The sequence below is a fragment of the Myxine glutinosa genome, chromosome 2 (assembly GCF_964187855.1).
Source record: "Myxine glutinosa chromosome 2, kmMyxGlut1.1, whole genome shotgun sequence".
NCBI lineage: Eukaryota > Metazoa > Chordata > Myxini > Myxiniformes > Myxinidae > Myxine > Myxine glutinosa.
Window position 1 is genome coordinate 89,376,296 of NC_136262.1, and position 19,210 is coordinate 89,395,505.

Here is a 19,210-nt window from a genome sequence, read left to right on the forward strand (position 1 = left end):
GAATGTTTGTGGTGAGTTATTGAAGAACGAGGCGAATCATATCTGTGGTCTTATTAAGTATATTATCAGTGTTTCTGCAGCTCGGCTGTGGTTCCTCCGTTTTTCTTATTAGCTTTTGCAGCTTGGCTTGTTTTTTAAAATGTATTCGTTTGTATACAAGATAGTTTTAGCAGAAAATTTTCACACTGCAATTTGTCCACTTTATTTTCACACTGCAATTTGTCCACTTTACTATCGTTATTTAAAAAATTACATTTTAAAATCTTTCCACGAAGTTAAACGAGAGGAGATGATTGTTTAAGGCGATTTTTACTTTGTGTGTCAGTGAAAGGGGGGGCGGGAGTTGTGACGTGTAAGAATACGGAAGGATCAAGTTAACGGTTAATCTGAATAGTTTTTCTTCGTATGAACATGTCACGAATCCACTTTGGGAACCCCCGTTGTAAAACACATGGGGACAAAGTTCATCCTGATCACAATATATTGTGGCGGGCACAAGCCACAAGGGGCAATAATTCCGCGCACCAGTGGGTGGCGCGAGCGTCCAGGCGGGGAGCGAAAGCACATGCCCCGCCTTTCGACCGATCGGCCACGCCCGGGGACTAGGCGTGGCCTCGGGACATATATGCGAGCTCGAAGCTCGAGCCCGTGCCCGCCCCCGCCCAGTGCTGAAGTACGAGCTTTGAATAAAGACTCTGTTGTACCAACGCGTTGTGGCCTACCTCTCTGGCAATCGAGTCGTGTGTGCGCAGCACCACAATATATTAAATTATAAATATAATATACTCAAGTAACACCTTGATTGGAAAGGTGAGCATGAACTTGTGCTACACCCACACCATCACTTGCTGCAGGGATCTTGACCAACAAGGGTTACCTTACCTAGCACACATCCACCCTGTTTCGGCACCTGTTGCAGGTTAATGAGATCTTTAAATTGTAGCCGCTAAGGTAGATATCCGAAATAGTCCCTCACAGGGTGGTCTGCCAGCTCATCTGGGGAGAAATTCCACTCCATGTTGATATAAACAGTGCACATGAAGGCCACACCGTGTACGTTCGTACCATATATCAAAATGCAATGGAAACAGGTTGTTACATCTCATGAATGAATAGAATTATGGATAGAATGGAACGGCAGGCAGTGAAAATATGGGTAAAATCTCCATCAGCACACCCCGACACCCCCACTCCACCCTTTTAAACTCAATCCGTCATCTTGGGTAAGCCAGCCCACCATGGCATCATGTCCCCTTGTCCCCCACCCATCCACACCAATATTAGAGAGCGACATCAGCACATCACACACCGACACCCCCCCGCACCCTCTTTTCAACTCATTCAGTCATTCTCTTGGGTAAGCCAGCCCACCATGACATCATGTCCCCCTGTCCCCCACCCATCGACACCAATATTAGAGAGCGACATCAGCACATCACACACCGACACCCCCCGCACCCTCTTTTCAACTCATTCAGTCATTCTCTTGGGTAAGCCAGCCCACCATGACATCATGTCCCCCTGTCCCCCACCCACCGACACCCCCCGCACCCTCTTTTCAACTCATTCAGTCATTCTCTTGGGTAAGCCAGCCCACCATGACATCATGTCCCCCTGTCCCCCACCCATCGACACCAATATTAGAGAGCGACATCAGCACATCACACACCGACACCCCCCCGCACCCTCTTTTCAACTCATTCAGTCATTCTCTTGGGTAAGCCAGCCCACCATGACATCATGTCCCCCTGTCCCCCACCCATCGACACCAATATTAGAGAGCGACATCAGCACATCACACACCGACACCCCCCGCACCCTCTTTTCAACTCATTCAGTCATTCTCTTGGGTAAGCCAGCCCACCATGGCATCATGTCCCCTTGTCCCCCACCCATCCACACCACACCAATATTAGAGAGCGACATCAGCACATCACACACCGACACCCCCCGCACCCTCTTTTCAACTCATTCAGTCATTCTCTTGGGTAAGCCAGCCCACCATGACATCATGTCCCCCTGTCCCCCACCCATCGACACCATTATTAGAGAGCGACATCAGCACACCTCACCCCGACTCCCTCTTTTCAACTCATTTCGATTTTCAATCTTCTATGACTCTATGTGATGGCTGGCAGGATACTTAATCTTGGACTTGGAGATGTGTATTGTCTAGTATGGGTTCGAATCTCAACCCAAGTATAAACTGTCACCCTGGACTTTGTCAAGAGGAGCAATATCTTTCATTTCCAAGATCCCATGATGTCTTTAATGAAGAGGAGGTGCGTTATCTCCGGCACCCTGATCAAAATTCCTGCCCGTACTGCGGGTAGCAAAAGGGTCTAGTCTTGGATATTCCTTGACCCCAGGTTACACTGCTTGCTATCTCATCTGAGCAGCAGCTCTTACAAGATAAGCAAGTCACATACCCAGCTTGTTCAAGCCACATTTGAATGTAGGAAGATCACAAAACGGCAACGAGACAGTATAGACCGGGAGTTGGGGAAAGGTTATTGGAACGTTCGAAGGTATTCCAAAATTCCGCTGTTGTGCGTACGTAATATGTAGATAATTACACAGACGTTAAATTGCATGATTTTGGTCGGTGTAAGATGCACGATGCACGAGAATGCACGAGGAGAAACACCAGCTTGTAAACGGTCCCTAGGATTGAGACATGAAACAACAACAAGCCGATGCTGAGCTGAGCCAATGTTGGAAGAGACCGGAAGCGATTGTACTTCCGGTTCCGCGGTTTCGAGATATGGGGTCTACGTGAGTTCATATTCTCTTACACGTTTTATCACGATGTTTGCTTTTACTATTCCTGATGACCACAAAGAACTGGGGGTGTTCCACTACCAATCAGCTTGCTAAGCCAGCCGTTCCGTTAGAGCGCTTAAGCCGCTTGGCGAGTGCTCTACATGCTGATTGGTAATCGAACATACCCATGGTGATTTGTAAAGGACGTAAGTATAATTTGTCACATCCTGATAACCTCGGCAATATCAGTGTCTCCGACATTGGACACAGAGCAAATTGAAAAATCAAACATGATCATGCACCGGTTTTAATACAAGGAAGTTGAACGCAAGAAGAGGTCATTTGGCCCATCATGCTTGTGCTTCATGCAATCCAATCGATCCGCGTTAATTCAATCTGTCAGTCAATCGAATCGTCTATGATTCATTCTTTACCATCTACCCAATTTCACTTGGGTGGAGATAGGAGAGAACAATGGGGGAGAACAATGGGGCAGAACAATGGGGCAGGCACAGGGACATCACCACCAGGGCGTTTTTAAAATCTTTTAGGAATGAAGTGTTGTCGTTTGAGGAATGAATAAACAGCAACAGCATCTCAATCACATGATAACCAAGAAAGAGAAATCAGGTTGCAGACCCTCTCCAGGACGTGTTTTTGTGGTTTTTAAGGCTTTTGTTTTAAAACAAATATGGCGGCCGAACCACGTGACCAGTGACTATCTTCTTCTTTTTCCACCAATTTATCCCGAGATGACGCTCAATAAATTTCATCTTGATCGGATGAAGTTTTGTTTGAAAAGTGAAGACTTTAGAAATTCGGCCTATGTTGACCTCAAAAAATACTTATGGTTGAATTCAGTGACCAGATATGCAAATCCTCTTGAAATTTAAAGTCAATCAGATGAAAATTGAGGATTTTAGAAATCTGGTCGATGTTGACCTCCAAAATACTTGGTGGTTGAATTCAGTGACCAGATATGCAAATCCTCTTAAAATTTCAAGTCAATTTATGAAAATTGAGGATTTTAGAAATTTGACAAAGTTGGTGACCTTTGGCCTATGTTGACCTATTGACCTTTTGACCCCAAAAACAATAGGCTTATTGCTTATGACCAACTCTACCATTTGGTGAAGTTTCGTGAAGATCAGTTGAAAATTTTGACCTGTAGGCAACTGATATACATACAGAAAGAATAACGCACAAGACCAATCAATATACTGTACTTGAAAAATCTTCGATTTTCGCAAGTAACAAACGGACTCAAATGCAACACCCTCTCCTCTGGCGAGGGTAACTATTGAGTTCATAGAACACGATACACCACGCAGTGTCTAAGTATATACAGAAGGGCCTTGCCGTTCGCGGGGATTACGTTCTTGAAAATCCCCGTGAACCGCAAATCCACAAACTTATGGGGAAATTAGGGTTAGTGATTTCAGGTTTAAAATTTGCACAAACGTTACCCTTAATTAACATGTTTGTGCTATTAATTTTCATGAATAAAAGGGTTATGAAGAACATAAAAAAATTGTATAATACCGAGTCGGGTTTTTTGAGCAAATAGTTTACATGCTAAAAAATTCACTTCATGTCTGAAATGTGGACAATACATAACCAACGTTATGGACCTTGACAAGTTTATATCTATTTGTTGATTCTCTATTTTTAATTCACGTTTTATCCAATTTTAAAAGTACGTAAGTTCCCGTATGCCTACAATTCCTTTCTACGTCAGACCAACCTCTCACAGGCTTGGATGATTTCCTGTAACAAAATGAAACATTAAAAAAGTTTAACCTTTTTAGTGACAAACACTTTTAATTTCACATATTTATTGTGTGTGGGGCCATATAACTATGGTATATAGTCAAGCCCAGCGAGAATGGAAAAGCGTTTATACACCGCCTCAAATCCAAGCTCGCAATAATCCACGTCCGACCGACCTCTCTCCCATGTTTGGATGATTTCACATGAGAACACAAGACTAAAACATGACCGAAAGTCTAACAGCGGCATAGCCAGGCTTGTTTGATACTTTAGTTGAAGACCTTTATGACCTGGGTGGATAACTGTTAGCAGTTGGCAAATAATGCAAGTATTAAATATTTTTCAATCACGACAAAGGGATTACAGTGTTACGATTATATTTACTTTATTATTATTATTAACGTTATTATTATTATGAAGACTATGTTGCTGTTGTAGCGGTTACCGCTGGATGTACATAATCGCCTTGCACCGGCCAGAACACGGCCAGACGCGCCTCTCCCGGGCATGCCCGGACTCACTGTTCCCGGGCACGCCCGAACCTCCCGGGCACGCCCGGTCTCGTCTTTCCCGGGCATGCCCGCTCTCGCCTTTCCAGGGCTCGCCCAGAGCGTCCGGGCATGCCCGCTATCGCCTTTCCAGGGCTCGCCCAGAGCGTCCGGGCATGCCCGCTATCGCCTTTCCAGTGCTCGCCCAGAGCGCCCGGGCACGCCCAGCCTCGACTTGCCAGGCCGCAGCCAAACACGCCCGGGCAGGTCCAGACTCGCCTTTCCAAGGCTCGCCCTTGATACCCGGGCATGCCCGGTATAGCTTTTGCCGGGCAAACTTCCCGACATAAATGTGTATATATATTGTTGCCCGAAAAACGGGCTTGTCAGAATACCTGAGCTGTTTTGTTTCAATAAAGCAACTCGGACGAATTCCGTCTTTGGTCGCGTCAATTCTTTCGACTCGCGTTGGAGCGCAGTTCCTTCATTGGTGACCTACCGACATGGATACGGCAGTGACGCTTAAACTGCCTACCTTCTGGGAGGCTCACGCGGCTGTTTGGTTCGCCCAGGCGGACTCCCAGTTCGCCCTGCGAGGCATCACCGCGGACGACACCCGCTTCCACCATGTTGTGGCGGCGCTCGGTTCCGCCACCGCAGCCCGCGCCTTGAGCCTCCTCCAGCACCCGCCGGCTGCTGACAAATACGACGCGCTGAAGACGCTCCTCCTCGGCGCTTTCGCCCTCTCACCGGCAGCACGCGCACGGCGCCTGCTTGACCTGCCCGAGCTCGGCGACACGCGCCCGTCCGAGCGCATGGACTATATGCTCTCGTTGCTCGGCGAGCACTCTCCGGCATTCCTGTTCCGGGAGCTGTTCCTCCGTCAGCTGCCTAACCCGGTACGCCTCGCCCTGGCTGGCACGTTGATCACGGATTCCCGCGCCCTCGCCAGGGAAGCCGATAAGATCTCCTCGGCGGGCCAGCACATCGGCGCGGTTACCTGGAACCCGCCGCCGTCCGAGGCGACGCCCACGACGCCCGAGCGCCCTGCGCGGTTGGAGGCCGAACTGCCGGTGCAACTGGCGGCCGCCACGCCGTACCGCCCGCTTCCGACACGACGGCCGGGGCCTCCACCTGACCGGGCGTGGTGTTATTACCATGCCAGTTTCGGACACAAGGCTCGGACGTGCTGGCCCCCGTGCACTTTCGGCAGGTCGGGAAACGGCCGGGCCGGCGTTCATTCCCAGCCATGAGCGCCGGCCACTCGGGCAACTTGCTGTTTATTCGGGACAAAGCGTCTGGACGGCGTTTCCTGTGCGACACCGGCGCCCAACTGAGCGTCATACCTGCCTCCGAGCAGGACAGGCTGGACGCAGTTTGCGGCCCCTCTTTGGTCGCTGCTAATGGCTCGGCCATACGCACTTTCGGCCCACGCGTCGTCACCCTCTGCTTCGGCAGCCAGCGCTTTCAATGGACTTTTGTTACCGCCAGCGTCCCCGTGGCTTTGCTGGGCGCCGACTTCCTCTGCGCGCACGGGCTGCTGGTCGACGTCAAACGACGTCGCCTTGTCCACGCCGAGACCTTCAGCTCCCTGGCGTGCACAATGAGCAGCTCCGCGCCGACCGAACTGGCGTGCGCCCTCCCGGCAACGAACGAGTTCGCTCGCCTGCTCGTGGAATTCCCGGCCCTCACGCGGCCGACGTTTTCGGCCGTCGCAGTGCGGCACGGGATCGAGCACCACATACCCACTACGGGCCCGCGGGTCTACGCCAGGGCCCGCCGCCTCGACCCAGCCAAGCTCGCCGTGGCAAAGGCCGAATTCGACGCGTTGGAGCACCTCGGCATCGTGCGGCGCTCCGATAGCGCGTGGGCCTCGCCACTGCACATCGTGCCAAAGCCGGGGGGTGGATGGCGCCCGTGTGGCGACTACCGCCGTCTCAATGACGCTACCACCCCCGACAGGTACCCGATCCCGCATATTCAGGACTTTTCCGCCCGTTTGGCGGGACGGGTCATCTTTTCGAAAATTGACCTGATACGGGGCTACCACCAGGTACCTGTCCGGGCGGCCGACGTCCCGAAGAAGGCCGTCATCACGCCGTTCGGCCTGTTCGAATTTTTGCGGATGCCGTTTGGCCTCAAGAACGCGGCCCAGGCGTTCCAGCGCTTGATGGACGGCGTGCTGCGCGACCTGCCGTTTCTTTTCGTCTATGTGGACGACATCCTCGTCGCCAGCACGTCCCGCGCCGAGCACCTCCTCCACCTCCGAACACTGTTCGGTCGCCTCAGCGAGCACGGCTTAATTGTCAACCCGGTCAAATGCCACTTCGGCGCGACGACCGTTGACTTTTTGGGCCACCGCATCACCAAGACCGGGGCCGTGCCGCTGCCGACCAAGGTCGAGGCCATCACCACGTTCCCGCGTCCCCGTTCCATCAAGGCCCTCCAAGAGTTCCTCGGCATGGTGAATTTTTATCACCGATTCGTGCCCCGCGCTGCTCAGCTCATGCGGCCCCTTTACGAGGCCCTCCGGGGCAAGCCGGCCAAGCATGACATTGTTTGGTCCGCGGCCATGGACGCGGCTTTCGCCAGTGCCAAACGGGCCCTCGCCGACGCAACGCTGCTGGCTCACCCGGTGCTCAACGCGCCCATCGCCCTCACTACGGACGCCTCCAACTACGCGGTGGGCGCCGTCCATGAGCAATGGGTGGACGGGGTTTGGCAGCCACTCGCTTTTTTCAGCCGGCAACTCCGGCCGAACGAGTTAAACTACAGCACGTTCGACCGCGAGCTGCTCGGGCTATTCCTGGCCGTTCGCCATTTCCGACACCTCCTGGAGGGCCGCCCGTTCACGGCTTTCGTCGACCACAAGCCGTTGGTCTACGCAATGGCTAAGGTCACGGAGCCGTGGTCGGCCCGCCAGCAGCGCCACCTCTCCGCCGTGTCGGAGTTCACCACGGACATCCAGCACGTCGCCGGCAAAGACAACGCCGTGGCCGACTGCCTTTCGCGGGCCAGCGCGAACGCGGTCCACCTCGGCGTGGACTTCACGCTCATGGCGGCCGACCAGACCACCGACGCCTCGGTGCAGGCACTCCGCGTGGCGGACACGGGCCTCCGCCTGGCCGACATCCCCTTCGCGGGCACCGTCCTGCTCTGCGACGTCTCCCAGGGCCAGCCGCGCCCCATCGTGCCCGTTTCCTGGCAGCGCCGCATCTTCGCCTCCATCCACGGCCTTTCTCACCCGGGCCGGAAAGCTTCTCAGAAGCTGGTGTCGGCGCGTTTCGTCTGGCACGGCCTTCGACGAAACATCCGCGACTGGGCCAACGCCTGCACGGCCTGCCAGCGAGCCAAGGTCCACCGCCACACCCAGGCCCCGCTGGCACCTTTCGCCGTGCCTGAACGGCGTTTCGACCACGTCCACGTGGACCTGGTGGGTCCCCTGCCCCCCTCGCGGGGGTTCACCCACCTGCTCACCATGGTGGACAGGACCACCAGGTGGCCGGAGGCCGTGCCCCTCACCTCCACCACCACCGCCGACGTGGCGCAGGCGTTCATCGCCACCTGGGTCGCGCGCTTCGGCGCACCAGCGGACATCTCGTCCGACCGCGGCCCACAGTTCACGTCTGAGCTTTGGGGCGCGGTCGCCCGTTCGTTGGGGGTCACGCTGCACCGCACCACGGCCTACCACCCCCAAGCCAATGGGTTGTGCGAGCGGTTTCACCGCTCCATGAAGGCCGCACTCATGGCCGGCCTTCAGGACGACGGTTGGGCCGACCGGCTGCCGTGGGTCCTTTTGGGCCTTCGCACGGCCCCCAAGGAAGACCTCCAGGCGTCCGCCGCCGAGCTCGTCTACGGCCAGCCACTCCGCGTCCCGGGCGAATTTGTGCCTGACGCTACCAGTCCCTGGTCCGCCGCTCGCCAGCGCTCGGACCTCCAGGAGGCCGCCCGACGATTTGCCCCCGTGCCGACGTCCCGCCACGGTGGCCCCCAGTCCTACGTCCCCCCGGCGCTTCGCACAGCGGAGTACGTCTTTGTGCGTCATGACGCGCACCGGGGGCCACTCCGGCCGCCGTACGACGGGCCCTTCCGGGTCCTGCGACGGGGCGACAAGTCTTTCATCGTCGACTTCGGCGGCCGGCCGGACCGGATTTCTGTGGACCGCCTCAAACCGGCGCACATGGACGTCGACCGACCACCACGGTTGGCCCTTCCTCCGCGGCGAGGCCGCCCCCCGTCCACAGTTCCCCCCGCTCGACCACCCACCACCACGTCAGACCCCTCCCCACGACCCTCCAGGGGTCGCTTCGGCCGGGTCATCCGGACCCCCCTTAAATTGACCCTGCCGGTGCAGGTCGATTCTGGAGGGGCGTGTGTAGCGGTTACCGCTGGATGTACATAATCGCCTTGCACCGGCCAGAACACGGCCAGACGCGCCTCTCCCGGGCATGCCCGGACTCACTGTTCCCGGGCACGCCCGAACCTCCCGGGCACGCCCGGTCTCGTCTTTCCCGGGCATGCCCGCTCTCGCCTTTCCAGGGCTCGCCCAGAGCGTCCGGGCATGCCCGCTATCGCCTTTCCAGGGCTCGCCCAGAGCGTCCGGGCATGCCCGCTATCGCCTTTCCAGGGCTCGCCCAGAGCGTCCGGGCATGCCCGCTATCGCCTTTCCAGGGCTCGCCCAGAGCGTCCGGGCATGCCCGCTATCGCCTTTCCAGTGCTCGCCCAGAGCGCCCGGGCACGCCCAGCCTCGACTTGCCAGGCCGCAGCCAAACACGCCCGGGCAGGTCCAGACTCGCCTTTCCAAGGCTCGCCCTTGATACCCGGGCATGCCCGGTATAGCTTTTGCCGGGCAAACTTCCCGACATAAATGTGTATATATATTGTTGCCCGAAAAACGGGCTTGTCAGAATACCTGAGCTGTTTTGTTTCAATAAAGCAACTCGGACGAATTCCGTCTTTGGTCGCGTCAATTCTTTCGACTCGCGTTGGAGCGCAGTTCCTTCACTGTATTAATAAATCGAGGCTACTTCCTTACTCCCTCAATAATTAGTACACCACTTCTCATATGAACCATACACCGCTTCAATCCAGTAACTTTGCAGTCACCACAAAGGGATTGCAGGTTTATGATTATATTTACTATATCATTATTATTAACGTTATTATTATTATGACAAAAACGAAACTACTGTTTTTTTTGTTTGTTTTTTTGTTTAATGGATATTGCCCCAGACAAGGCATACAGCCATTCTAGGTGAAGGGCTAAGAGAAACTGTGTTAACTGTGTGAAGAAACTTGGACTAATTTGCCTGAAGCAGCCTGAAGGTGAGGCATGAAGGCATGAAGCCTAAGGCCTATACGTACTGTGCCGTTGGAAGACCCGTAATGGCTATGCTTTTGATATTTGATGGTCATTTTAACAATAGGTTTGTTTGTGTTTCACACTGAAAGAAAAACGTAAAGGTAGAGCATGGCGATTGTGATATATGACAGGTTCGACGATATGTTCGGCCTGAACAGCATATAAATCAAAATGGTGGTGTGTGGAGTCAGCTGTCCTATGCCGTAATGCCATCACAGATGTAATCACATCACATCACCCCTGTCATGTGACCAGATCCTCATCTCTGATTGGTGTACGTTTGTGAGGGACATACATACATACATACGGACAGACAAACACTACTGTAGACGGCTTTGCCCTACGGTCTACGCCGTAAAAATAAAGAACTTTTACTAATGCGATAAATTTTGCAAGGTGTGTTTGTGCAATGTTAAGATTGCTGCTGTATAATGTGCGTGCCATCACCAATCATGAACAAAAGTGGTTATTGCAAAAATAAAAACGAGGTACAAGTTCAACTTTACAGCACGTGGCTAAAATATATTTCTGTAACACGTAGAACTAGTTAGAAACCAGAAACGTTTGCCTTTTATGACAACAAATTGCTCGAGTTTACTCTTTGTGATGTGTGATGTATGATGATGTGCAGTTCAATGACATCTCTGCTTCGACCGCTCCTGTTACGATCAACTGCTTGCAGCATGCAGTCTGCTCAACGCTGTACTCGACCTGCATGGCGCACTGTCGCTTCACGCCTGTATCCACCACTCAGTCAATGGGGGATGTTACCCGCTGTTAAAGCAGAATTTGAAAAAACTGAAAATGGACATTTAGAGGCAGAGCTAAAAGATGAGGTGGGTCAATGTCATTCTGATGTAGACGTGAAAGACAAAAAAGTGAGCCCAAGACAATTTGAGCTGGGAGAAGGTGTGTTGTGGCAAAGTGTTGGACCAGGCCTCTTTCACCTGCTTCCTCTGGCTGTGCGAGCACTGCAGCGCCTTGAACAGGAGATTGATGCGGAGATGGAAGCATTGGGAGCACAAAAGGTAAGCAGGCATTGATGTGGGGAGGGTGTAGTGTTTATAAAATAGTGCAAGCATAATAGTGCGAGGTATAAGTCATAAGTTATGACCTTATACATGTCATAAGTATAAGGTATTATTCAAAGAATTCTAAGTGGATGATGTATGTGGAGACTAATTGAAGTGAACTGTGAAGGCAATTTTTCTAGATATCACTGTCGCTGCTTTGCCCGGCGGCACCATGGCAAGCGTCAGGCCGATGGTCAGAATTTGGTGATGAGCTGTTCCGCCTTCAAGACCGGAAAAGAGCAAAGCTTTGCCTTTCCCCAACGCATGAAGAAGCTGTTACAACTCTTGTCGCTTCCAAGGGACACATACCTCCATCACAGCTCCCCATACGTCTCTACCAGGTAAGAAGAGCCGTTTTGGCATAATCGTTTGAGGGTCTGAAGCAATAGAAAGAAAATTCCACAACAGGTGGAATGTGTACATGTAACTGTACTTTGGATGTGAAGACTCTACTGACTGTGTACTCGCCAAAGATGACCACGCCAAAATCAAGACTCTGCTCACCTTCACTCCTTCATTCCTCTTTTCTCCCACCTCTGGAACAAACTCCCTCACTCTCTTCAATCCCACTCCTCCCTCCAGGTATTTAAAACAGCTGTTCACCACCATCTCTTATCTTCCCCCTTCCAAAACCTTGATCTTTTCTACCCTTGTTAGAACCACCTTTAGAGGCCATTTTTCCCCGCAGAGCAGGGGTTGGCCTTTTTCGGGCACCGTGGCCCCCTTTTTGAAGCAATGTTTTATGGCCGGATGCCCTTCCTGCCGCCAACCCTGTTAGTCGCCTCTTGCGACACACAGGGAATTACCAGTGAAGTGGTACTCAATTTGCCGACCTCGGAAGGATGACAGGCTGAGTAAACCCCCCTGGTGTTAATTCAGCGATTGACCAGGATTCGAACCCAGGATCCTCGGATCCCAAGCTGGCACCCTAACCGCGAAGCCAACACCAGGCTATTACTCTTGTTAATACACCCCAAATCCACCTCTTTCAATCTCCGACTTCATTCCTGAAATCCCTGGTAGTGTCAATTTGTTTTATACCGTGTACCCCCTTCCTGCCCACCCCAGCCTTCCACAGATCTCCCGATGTCCTTGTTCTCTACTGTTGTGCTTGTGTGCTTCCCCCTCTCTCCCAATCTTGTCCCCCCTCCCTTTATTATACGTATTATGTGTCCGTTTATGTTTTTTGTGTTTAATGTGCTAGCTCTTACACGAGCCTCGATCTTGTATACAATATATATATACACTGTATATATAAACTGTTGGAATTTGGCTCGAGTAGACATTTTGAGGGGATGGAGGGGGTGGGGGGGGATGGCTTAGAGATATGCACACTCACATCTAAGCTGTCTAGCCTGGGTTTGAATAGCCCGACCCAACTATAAAACTGTCATTCTGGTGATTTCATGGGCAGGATGTGTGCCGTCCCCCAGATGAACGTTAAAAGGGCATCACATCTGCCAGCATTATTTGGACATTAAAGACCCCACGGATTCCTTTGCAAAGAGTAAGCGAGCTATCGCCGGCAGGCCCAGCACCATGGCCAAGTTCCAAATTCCTGCCCTAACAACTGCTGGGAGAAGGATGGTAAATCGTAACAAGATCATTAAAAATGAAAAGTTGGAATGTATTGAGTCAATAAGTATTCAACCCCTTTGCTATGACACTCCAAATTGAGCTCGAGTGCATCCATTTTCCTTTGGCTATCCTTGAGATGTCTCTATAACTTTATTTGAGTCGATCTGTGGCCAATTCAATTGATTGGACATGATTTAGAAAGAAACACAACTTTCTATACAAGGTCCTACAGTAGACAGTGAATGTGAGAGCAGAAACTCCACCATTAAGTCCAAGGAACTGACCGTAGAACTCCAAAATAGAATTGTGAGGAGGCATAGATCTGAGGAATGGTATAAAATGATTTATAGAGTGTTGAAAGTTCCCAGGAGCACAGTGAGCTCCATCATTAGAAAATGGAAAGAATATGGAACTACCCAGACTCTTCCTAGAGCTGGCCGTCCGACCAAACCGAGCAACCGAGCAAAAAGGACCTTGGTCAGGGAGGTGACCAAGAACCCAATGAATACTCTGACAGAACTGCAGAGTTCCTTGGCTGCGATGGGAGAACCTGCCGGAAGGACAACAGTCTCTGCAGCACTTCACAAATCTAGTCTTTATGGGAGAGTGGCCAGAAGGAAGCCACTCCTAAGAAAAAGGCACATGACCATGCCTGTAGTCATTTGAAAGACTCTAGGCACAAGGCAAAAGATTCTGTAGTCTGATGAGATGAAAATTGAACTCTTTGGTCTGAATGCAAAGTGCTACGTCTGGTGGAAACCGAGCACAGCTCATCACCCATCTAACACCATCCATACTGTGAAGCATGGTGGTGGAAGCATCATGCTATGGAGGTGCTTTTTAGCAGCAGGGACTGGGAGACTTGTAAGGATAGAGGAAACAATGAATGGAGCTAAATACAGGCAAATCATTGAGGAGAACCTGCTTCAGAGTGCAAAAGACTTTAGACTGTGGTGAAGATTGACATTCCAACAGGCGAATGACCCTAATCATACAGCCAAAGCAACACTGGAATGGCTTCAGAACAAGAACGTGAAAAGCCTTGAGTGAACCAGCCAAAGCCCAGACTTGAATCCCATTGAGAATCTGTGAATGGACTTGAAGATTGCTGTTCACTGATGCTCCCCATCCAACTTAACAAAGCTTGAGCAAATCTGCAAGGAAGAATGGGAGAAACTCCCCCAATCCAGATGTGCAAAGATGATACAGACACACCCGAGAAGACTCAAAGCTGTAATCACTTCCAAAGGCGCTTCTACGAAGTATTGCCACGGGGTTGAATACGTGTGTAAATTAGATATTTCTGTATTTCATTTTGATCCAGTGTTCAGTGTAAGAATGTAAGAATTTCAGTGTAAGATCCAGTGTAAGAATTTCTGGAAAAAAAATTCCACTTTGACATTATGGAGTAATATGTGTAGATCCGTGACAAAAAACTAAATTAAATCCATTTTAAATTCAGGCTGTAACACAACAAAATGTGAAAAAAAATCAAAAGGTGTGAATACTCTCTGATGACACTAACTGTTAAAATGGGATTCTTGAATAGCTTATTAAGCAGTTGTATGCATTGTATACTTGTCCTGTCACATTATCGGTTGTGTGGTGGTTTTTTAGTAAGAACACTGGATTAGCATTCCAGGAGATGTGAGCTCAAATACAGTTGAAGGCATCATTATTGTGGATTTCTATTCTTAGATTTGAGAATCTGATCTTCTCAGAAGAATTACCATGTAAAAATAGGATTGTCAGTAAACACAGTTTCTACGTCAATCCTTTGGGGAGGGGATAATCTTCCTGCTTGCTCCACCCGATCTGGTATATACATGATGCCAGTCCACATTGTGATTGGTAATGCCCTCACGGCATCTTGGATCAGCACCTAAATACTCTTTGCATATGAAAAGGCAGTGATGCACTCATAAATCCCCATAACTCTATGGAGAAAAAAAAAAGTATGCATCTCTTCTCTGTCCAGGTCACCACAAAGTTCCGGGACGAGCTAAGACCCCGTGCTGGGCCGCTCAGAGCCAGGGAGTTTACGATGAAAGATCTCTACACTTTTGACGTCTCGTCCAGTAGTGCCGAAGAATCATATGCTGCCATATTGGCGTCATATACACGCATATTCCACAGACTAAACTTGCCTGTGGTGGTGGCTGAGGCAGCTGTGGGTGCGATGGGAGGTGAAATTTCTCACGAGTTCCTTTTGCCATCATCTCTTGGGGAAGATGAGCTGCTCTTATGTGAAGACTGTGGCCGAGCAGCCAATATAGAGGCTGTGCAGTCACCCCAGAATAGCATGGATAGTAAGGATCATTTTGCATGGGAGGGGGTGGAAAGATGTCTCTGAGCGCAGCTCATGATATAGCTCGTTTCTTAATCTAAAAATATAAAATGAAGAAGCATCAACTTATTACAGCATTTATTACCTCTGCCACCAAAGGTGGATGGAGGTTATGTTTTCACCCTTGTCTGCCTGTCTGTTTGTTTGTTTGTTTGTGAACAAGATATCTCAAAAAGTTGTGCACGGATTCGGACGAAATTTGGCAGAGAGGTAGTGTATGTGACACGGACGAAATGATTCGATTTTGATGAGGATTCGGATCCGGCTACTGAATTTTTTTTAGTGATTCTTCACCATTGGGAGATCGGGCCAAAAATGATACATAGCAGGATATCTCAAAAGGTTATGGAGGATTTGGACGAAACTTGGTGGACCGGGTGTGTGTTACAAGGAAGATTCGATTCAATTTTGGTGAAGATCCGGATCCTGATCCGGCTAGTGGAATTTTTCGAGATTCTTCACCATTGGGAGATAGGGCCAAAACGATACATAGCAGGATATCTCAAAAAGTTATGGAGGATTTGGACGAAACTTGGTGGACCGGGTGTGTGTTACAAGGAAGAATCGATTCAATTTCAGTGAAGATCCGGATCCTGATCCGGCTAGTGGAATTTTTAAAGAGATTCTTCACCATTGGGAGATAGGGCCAAAACGATACATAGCAGGATATCTCAAAAAGTTATGGAGGATTTGGACGAAACTTGGTGGACCGGGTGTGTGTTACAAGGAAGAATCGATTCAATTTCAGTGAAGATCCGGATCCTGATCCGGCTAGTGGAATTTTTAAAGAGATTCTTCACCATTGGGAGATAGGGCCAAAACGATACATAGCAGGATATCTCAAAAAGTTATGGAGGATTTGGACGAAACTTGGTGGACCGGGTGTGTGTGTGACGAGGAAGAATCGATTCAATTTTGGTGAAGATCTGGATCCTGATCCGGCTAGTGGAATTTTTAAAGTGATTCTTCACCATTGGGAGATAGGGCCAAAACGATACATAGCAGGAAAGCTCAAAAAGTTGTGGACGGATGATTTTGATTAAATGTGATTTTGTATTGTGATTTTCTGGTCTACTCTAGGATACAAAATGTAAACTGTTCACCTGGCGGAGGTATGCTCTCTACTGAGTGCCGTTCTAGTTCGGGAAGTTTTCGATATGTAAATTGATGTTTCATACCACAGGCTAATGTTTTTTGTTTTTGTTAAACGATTTCTACCTATAGTGTGCTCAAAATGTGGCGGCCCAATGCATACTAAACGCGCTGTGGAATTAGGCCACGCATTCCGTTTGGGCGAACGCTACTCGGCTGCTCTGGGTGCCTTGTCCACAAGACCTGAACATTCTCCAAGCCCTTTGCATATGTGCTGTTTTGGCCTCGGCCTGACCCGGATTTTGGCAGCTGCAGTGGAGACGCTGTCAGAAAACAGGAGCCTCGTTTGGCCGAAGGTGATCGCTCCCTTTCAGGTACAATGTCGTCAGTTAAACAAGTAGAGAGGATGCAAAAATAACCAGCCCAATTATGTATCCAGACATCTAGTGATAGAACTATCTCATGTATGATCTTTCTGCAGGTCGTGGTTGTCGGACCAAAAGCCGGAAGCCGGGAGGAGGCCGCACTCGGGCAGGGTCGAGCTGAAGAGGTGTACGATGCTCTCGCAAATACCTCTCCGGCCCTGCGGAGCACGCTTCTTCTTGACGACCGGACTTCACTCACCGTGGGTAGACGTGTGATTGACGCCAAACGCCTTGGTGCCCCAGCCACAGTTGTGGTGGCAAAGCACGCAATTGAAAAACCCGGAGAAGTTGAAATTGTTTTTCAGCAAGGAAGTAATTCACACTTCCTCTCACTGGAGGAAGCAGTGAGGTTCTTGGCGAAACAAATGATGTAGAGACAAATGTATGGGCAGCAAAAGACAACATTTACTGAACTTTGAGTAAATGTACAACTATTTGTGTGAATTTGACAAATCTATTATGGTGATAGGTATGGTGCAAATATAATATTGTGGTTAAATAAACACCTGTTGCAAATTTAATTTAACAAGAGCGAAGTCGATGGCACGCCATCACAAATCCACAAGTTGAAAGATGGCAAAATGTTCCACCAGGAATGACCCAATATGCAATTGAGTTTAATAAATCTTCTGTTTTGACCCCTGTGATCCCAAGTCCCTACCCACTGGGGCATGCATGACCTGGGGGGGGGGGGGTCTATCCATAAAATTGTGACATATTTCATGTGCCCCCCAATATTGATTGCATATACGTTTCATGAAAAAATGTTTTCAAATGTACCCATAATTGCATATTTGGTGTTTGACCCTTTGACCCCATCCCAGGGGGTGGGTCAAAAATAAGACTGCTCTCTCACCTTGCCATGTGGTGATCATAACTACCATTACATCTGCACAACAGTTTAGGAGGTGATAGCATGGCAGATGGACAGACAAAGCAAATTACAATACCCGCCCTCCCACCCCCCCCCTCCCTTTCTGCCTTGCTCTCCAAACTCCCTGCCTATGGCATCCAAGGCCAACTCCACATATGGCTTACTGACTTCCTCTACTCTTGTAGCCAATGTGTGGCAGTCATCGAAATCCTTTAATCTCCACTCTGTCTAGGCTGGAGGGCCCCAAGGCAATGTTCTGGGTTCAGTCCTATTCCTGATATTCATCAATGTTGTCTCTGACTCTAGAAAATCCTCTTTATCTTTTTGACGACTTCACCCTCTGCCGTGACATCCCTCATCCTGACAGACAGGCAGCAACCTCTTCCCTCTCTCTTCAGACCTTGACAGAATCACAAACTGGTCAAACACTTTGTTTGTCTTTTAACCCTGATAAATCCCACACACTCACAATCTCTGTCCGAAAGGACTGCACAGCAAACCCTCCTATCTACTTTTTCAACCTTCTCAGAGAAGATCATTCACTCTACTCAAATAACTGGTTCTCACCATCAGCCATGATCTTCCTTGAGCAAACCACATTTCAAAGTTAGCATACAAAGCCAGTCGCCGACTCAACATCCTCAGCCATGCTTTATCCAACCATCTCCCCAGGTAACTGAAGAGCGAATGCAGTACACCCACAATCCCCTTCTAGTGAAACTCCCGAAATCCAGGAACACTGCTCACCGCCACTCATTAATTCCTCGTTTAGCCTGTCTGTGGATCCGCCTTCCACATTCTTTTCAATCTCATTCTTCACACGGTCTTCAACACAGCTGTTCACCACCATCTCAGATCATCCCCCATCCAAAGCCATGATCTTTTCAACACCCATCCCACACAAATTTTGCTTCTGTATCCATCTTGTCCCCCCTTGCATTCTCCCTTCCTCCTCATCATTACCCACATTCATTGTTTGTCCGTCTCCATCTATTTTTTCCCTCCGCCCTGCTGTTGGCGTTTCCCCCTTCTCATGATGTTCCTTTTGGTATGTTGCATTCTGATACGTGTTCCAGCTCTTCCATGGGCCTCGATTATAGACACAAAAAAAATTCACCAACACAGCTTTAAATCCAGTTAGTTACCTGACCAACCACTCCACAAGCCAAACAGCTCTGTGACACCTTTTCAAATGTCTTCTGAAGGTTCAGATACATTACCTCCACTAAGGCTCATGGTGTTCTCATGCTCCCAGATTATTCTCATGCTCCCTTAACCTCATGGTTAAGGTGGCCGGCTTATGATCATAGGATCTTGAGTTTGAGCGCCGATCGTGCCGTTAAAATAACACCAGGTGGGTTGACTCAGCCTGTCATCCTTCCAAGGTTGGCACAATGAGTACCAGATGACTGGATATAAAGATGCATTGCATCAGCAG

At 49.9% G+C, this 19,210-nt stretch overlaps 1 protein-coding gene across 1 annotated transcript; it reads left to right on the top strand.

The window, feature by feature from the left end:
• The first annotated feature begins 2,662 nt into the window (after positions 1–2,662).
• Positions 2,663–17,536, top strand: PARS2 (prolyl-tRNA synthetase 2, mitochondrial). The gene is made up of 6 exons (XM_068107812.2): positions 2,663–2,775; positions 11,015–11,411; positions 11,597–11,797; positions 15,013–15,343; positions 16,606–16,847; positions 16,955–17,536. Exons 1-6 carry the CDS (start codon positions 2,678–2,680, stop codon positions 17,270–17,272), a joined length of 1,587 nt encoding a protein of 528 aa, XP_067963913.2. The 5' UTR covers positions 2,663–2,677; the 3' UTR covers positions 17,273–17,536.
• The last annotated feature ends 1,674 nt before the right edge of the window (positions 17,537–19,210 follow it).

What these genes read in the sequence shown, in the direction of transcription:
- PARS2 (XM_068107812.2), top strand. Translation starts at nt 2,678, where the DNA reads ATGAAACAACAACAAGCCGATGCTGAGCTGAGCCAATGTTGGAAGAGA. An exon ending in AAGCATTGGGAGCACAAAAG is followed by an intron (nt 11,412 to 11,596) that starts GTAAGCAGGCAT and finishes CAATTTTTCTAG; the next exon opens with ATATCACTGTCGCTGCTTTG. An exon ending in ACCCCAGAATAGCATGGATA is followed by an intron (nt 15,344 to 16,605) that starts GTAAGGATCATT and finishes TTCTACCTATAG; the next exon opens with TGTGCTCAAAATGTGGCGGC.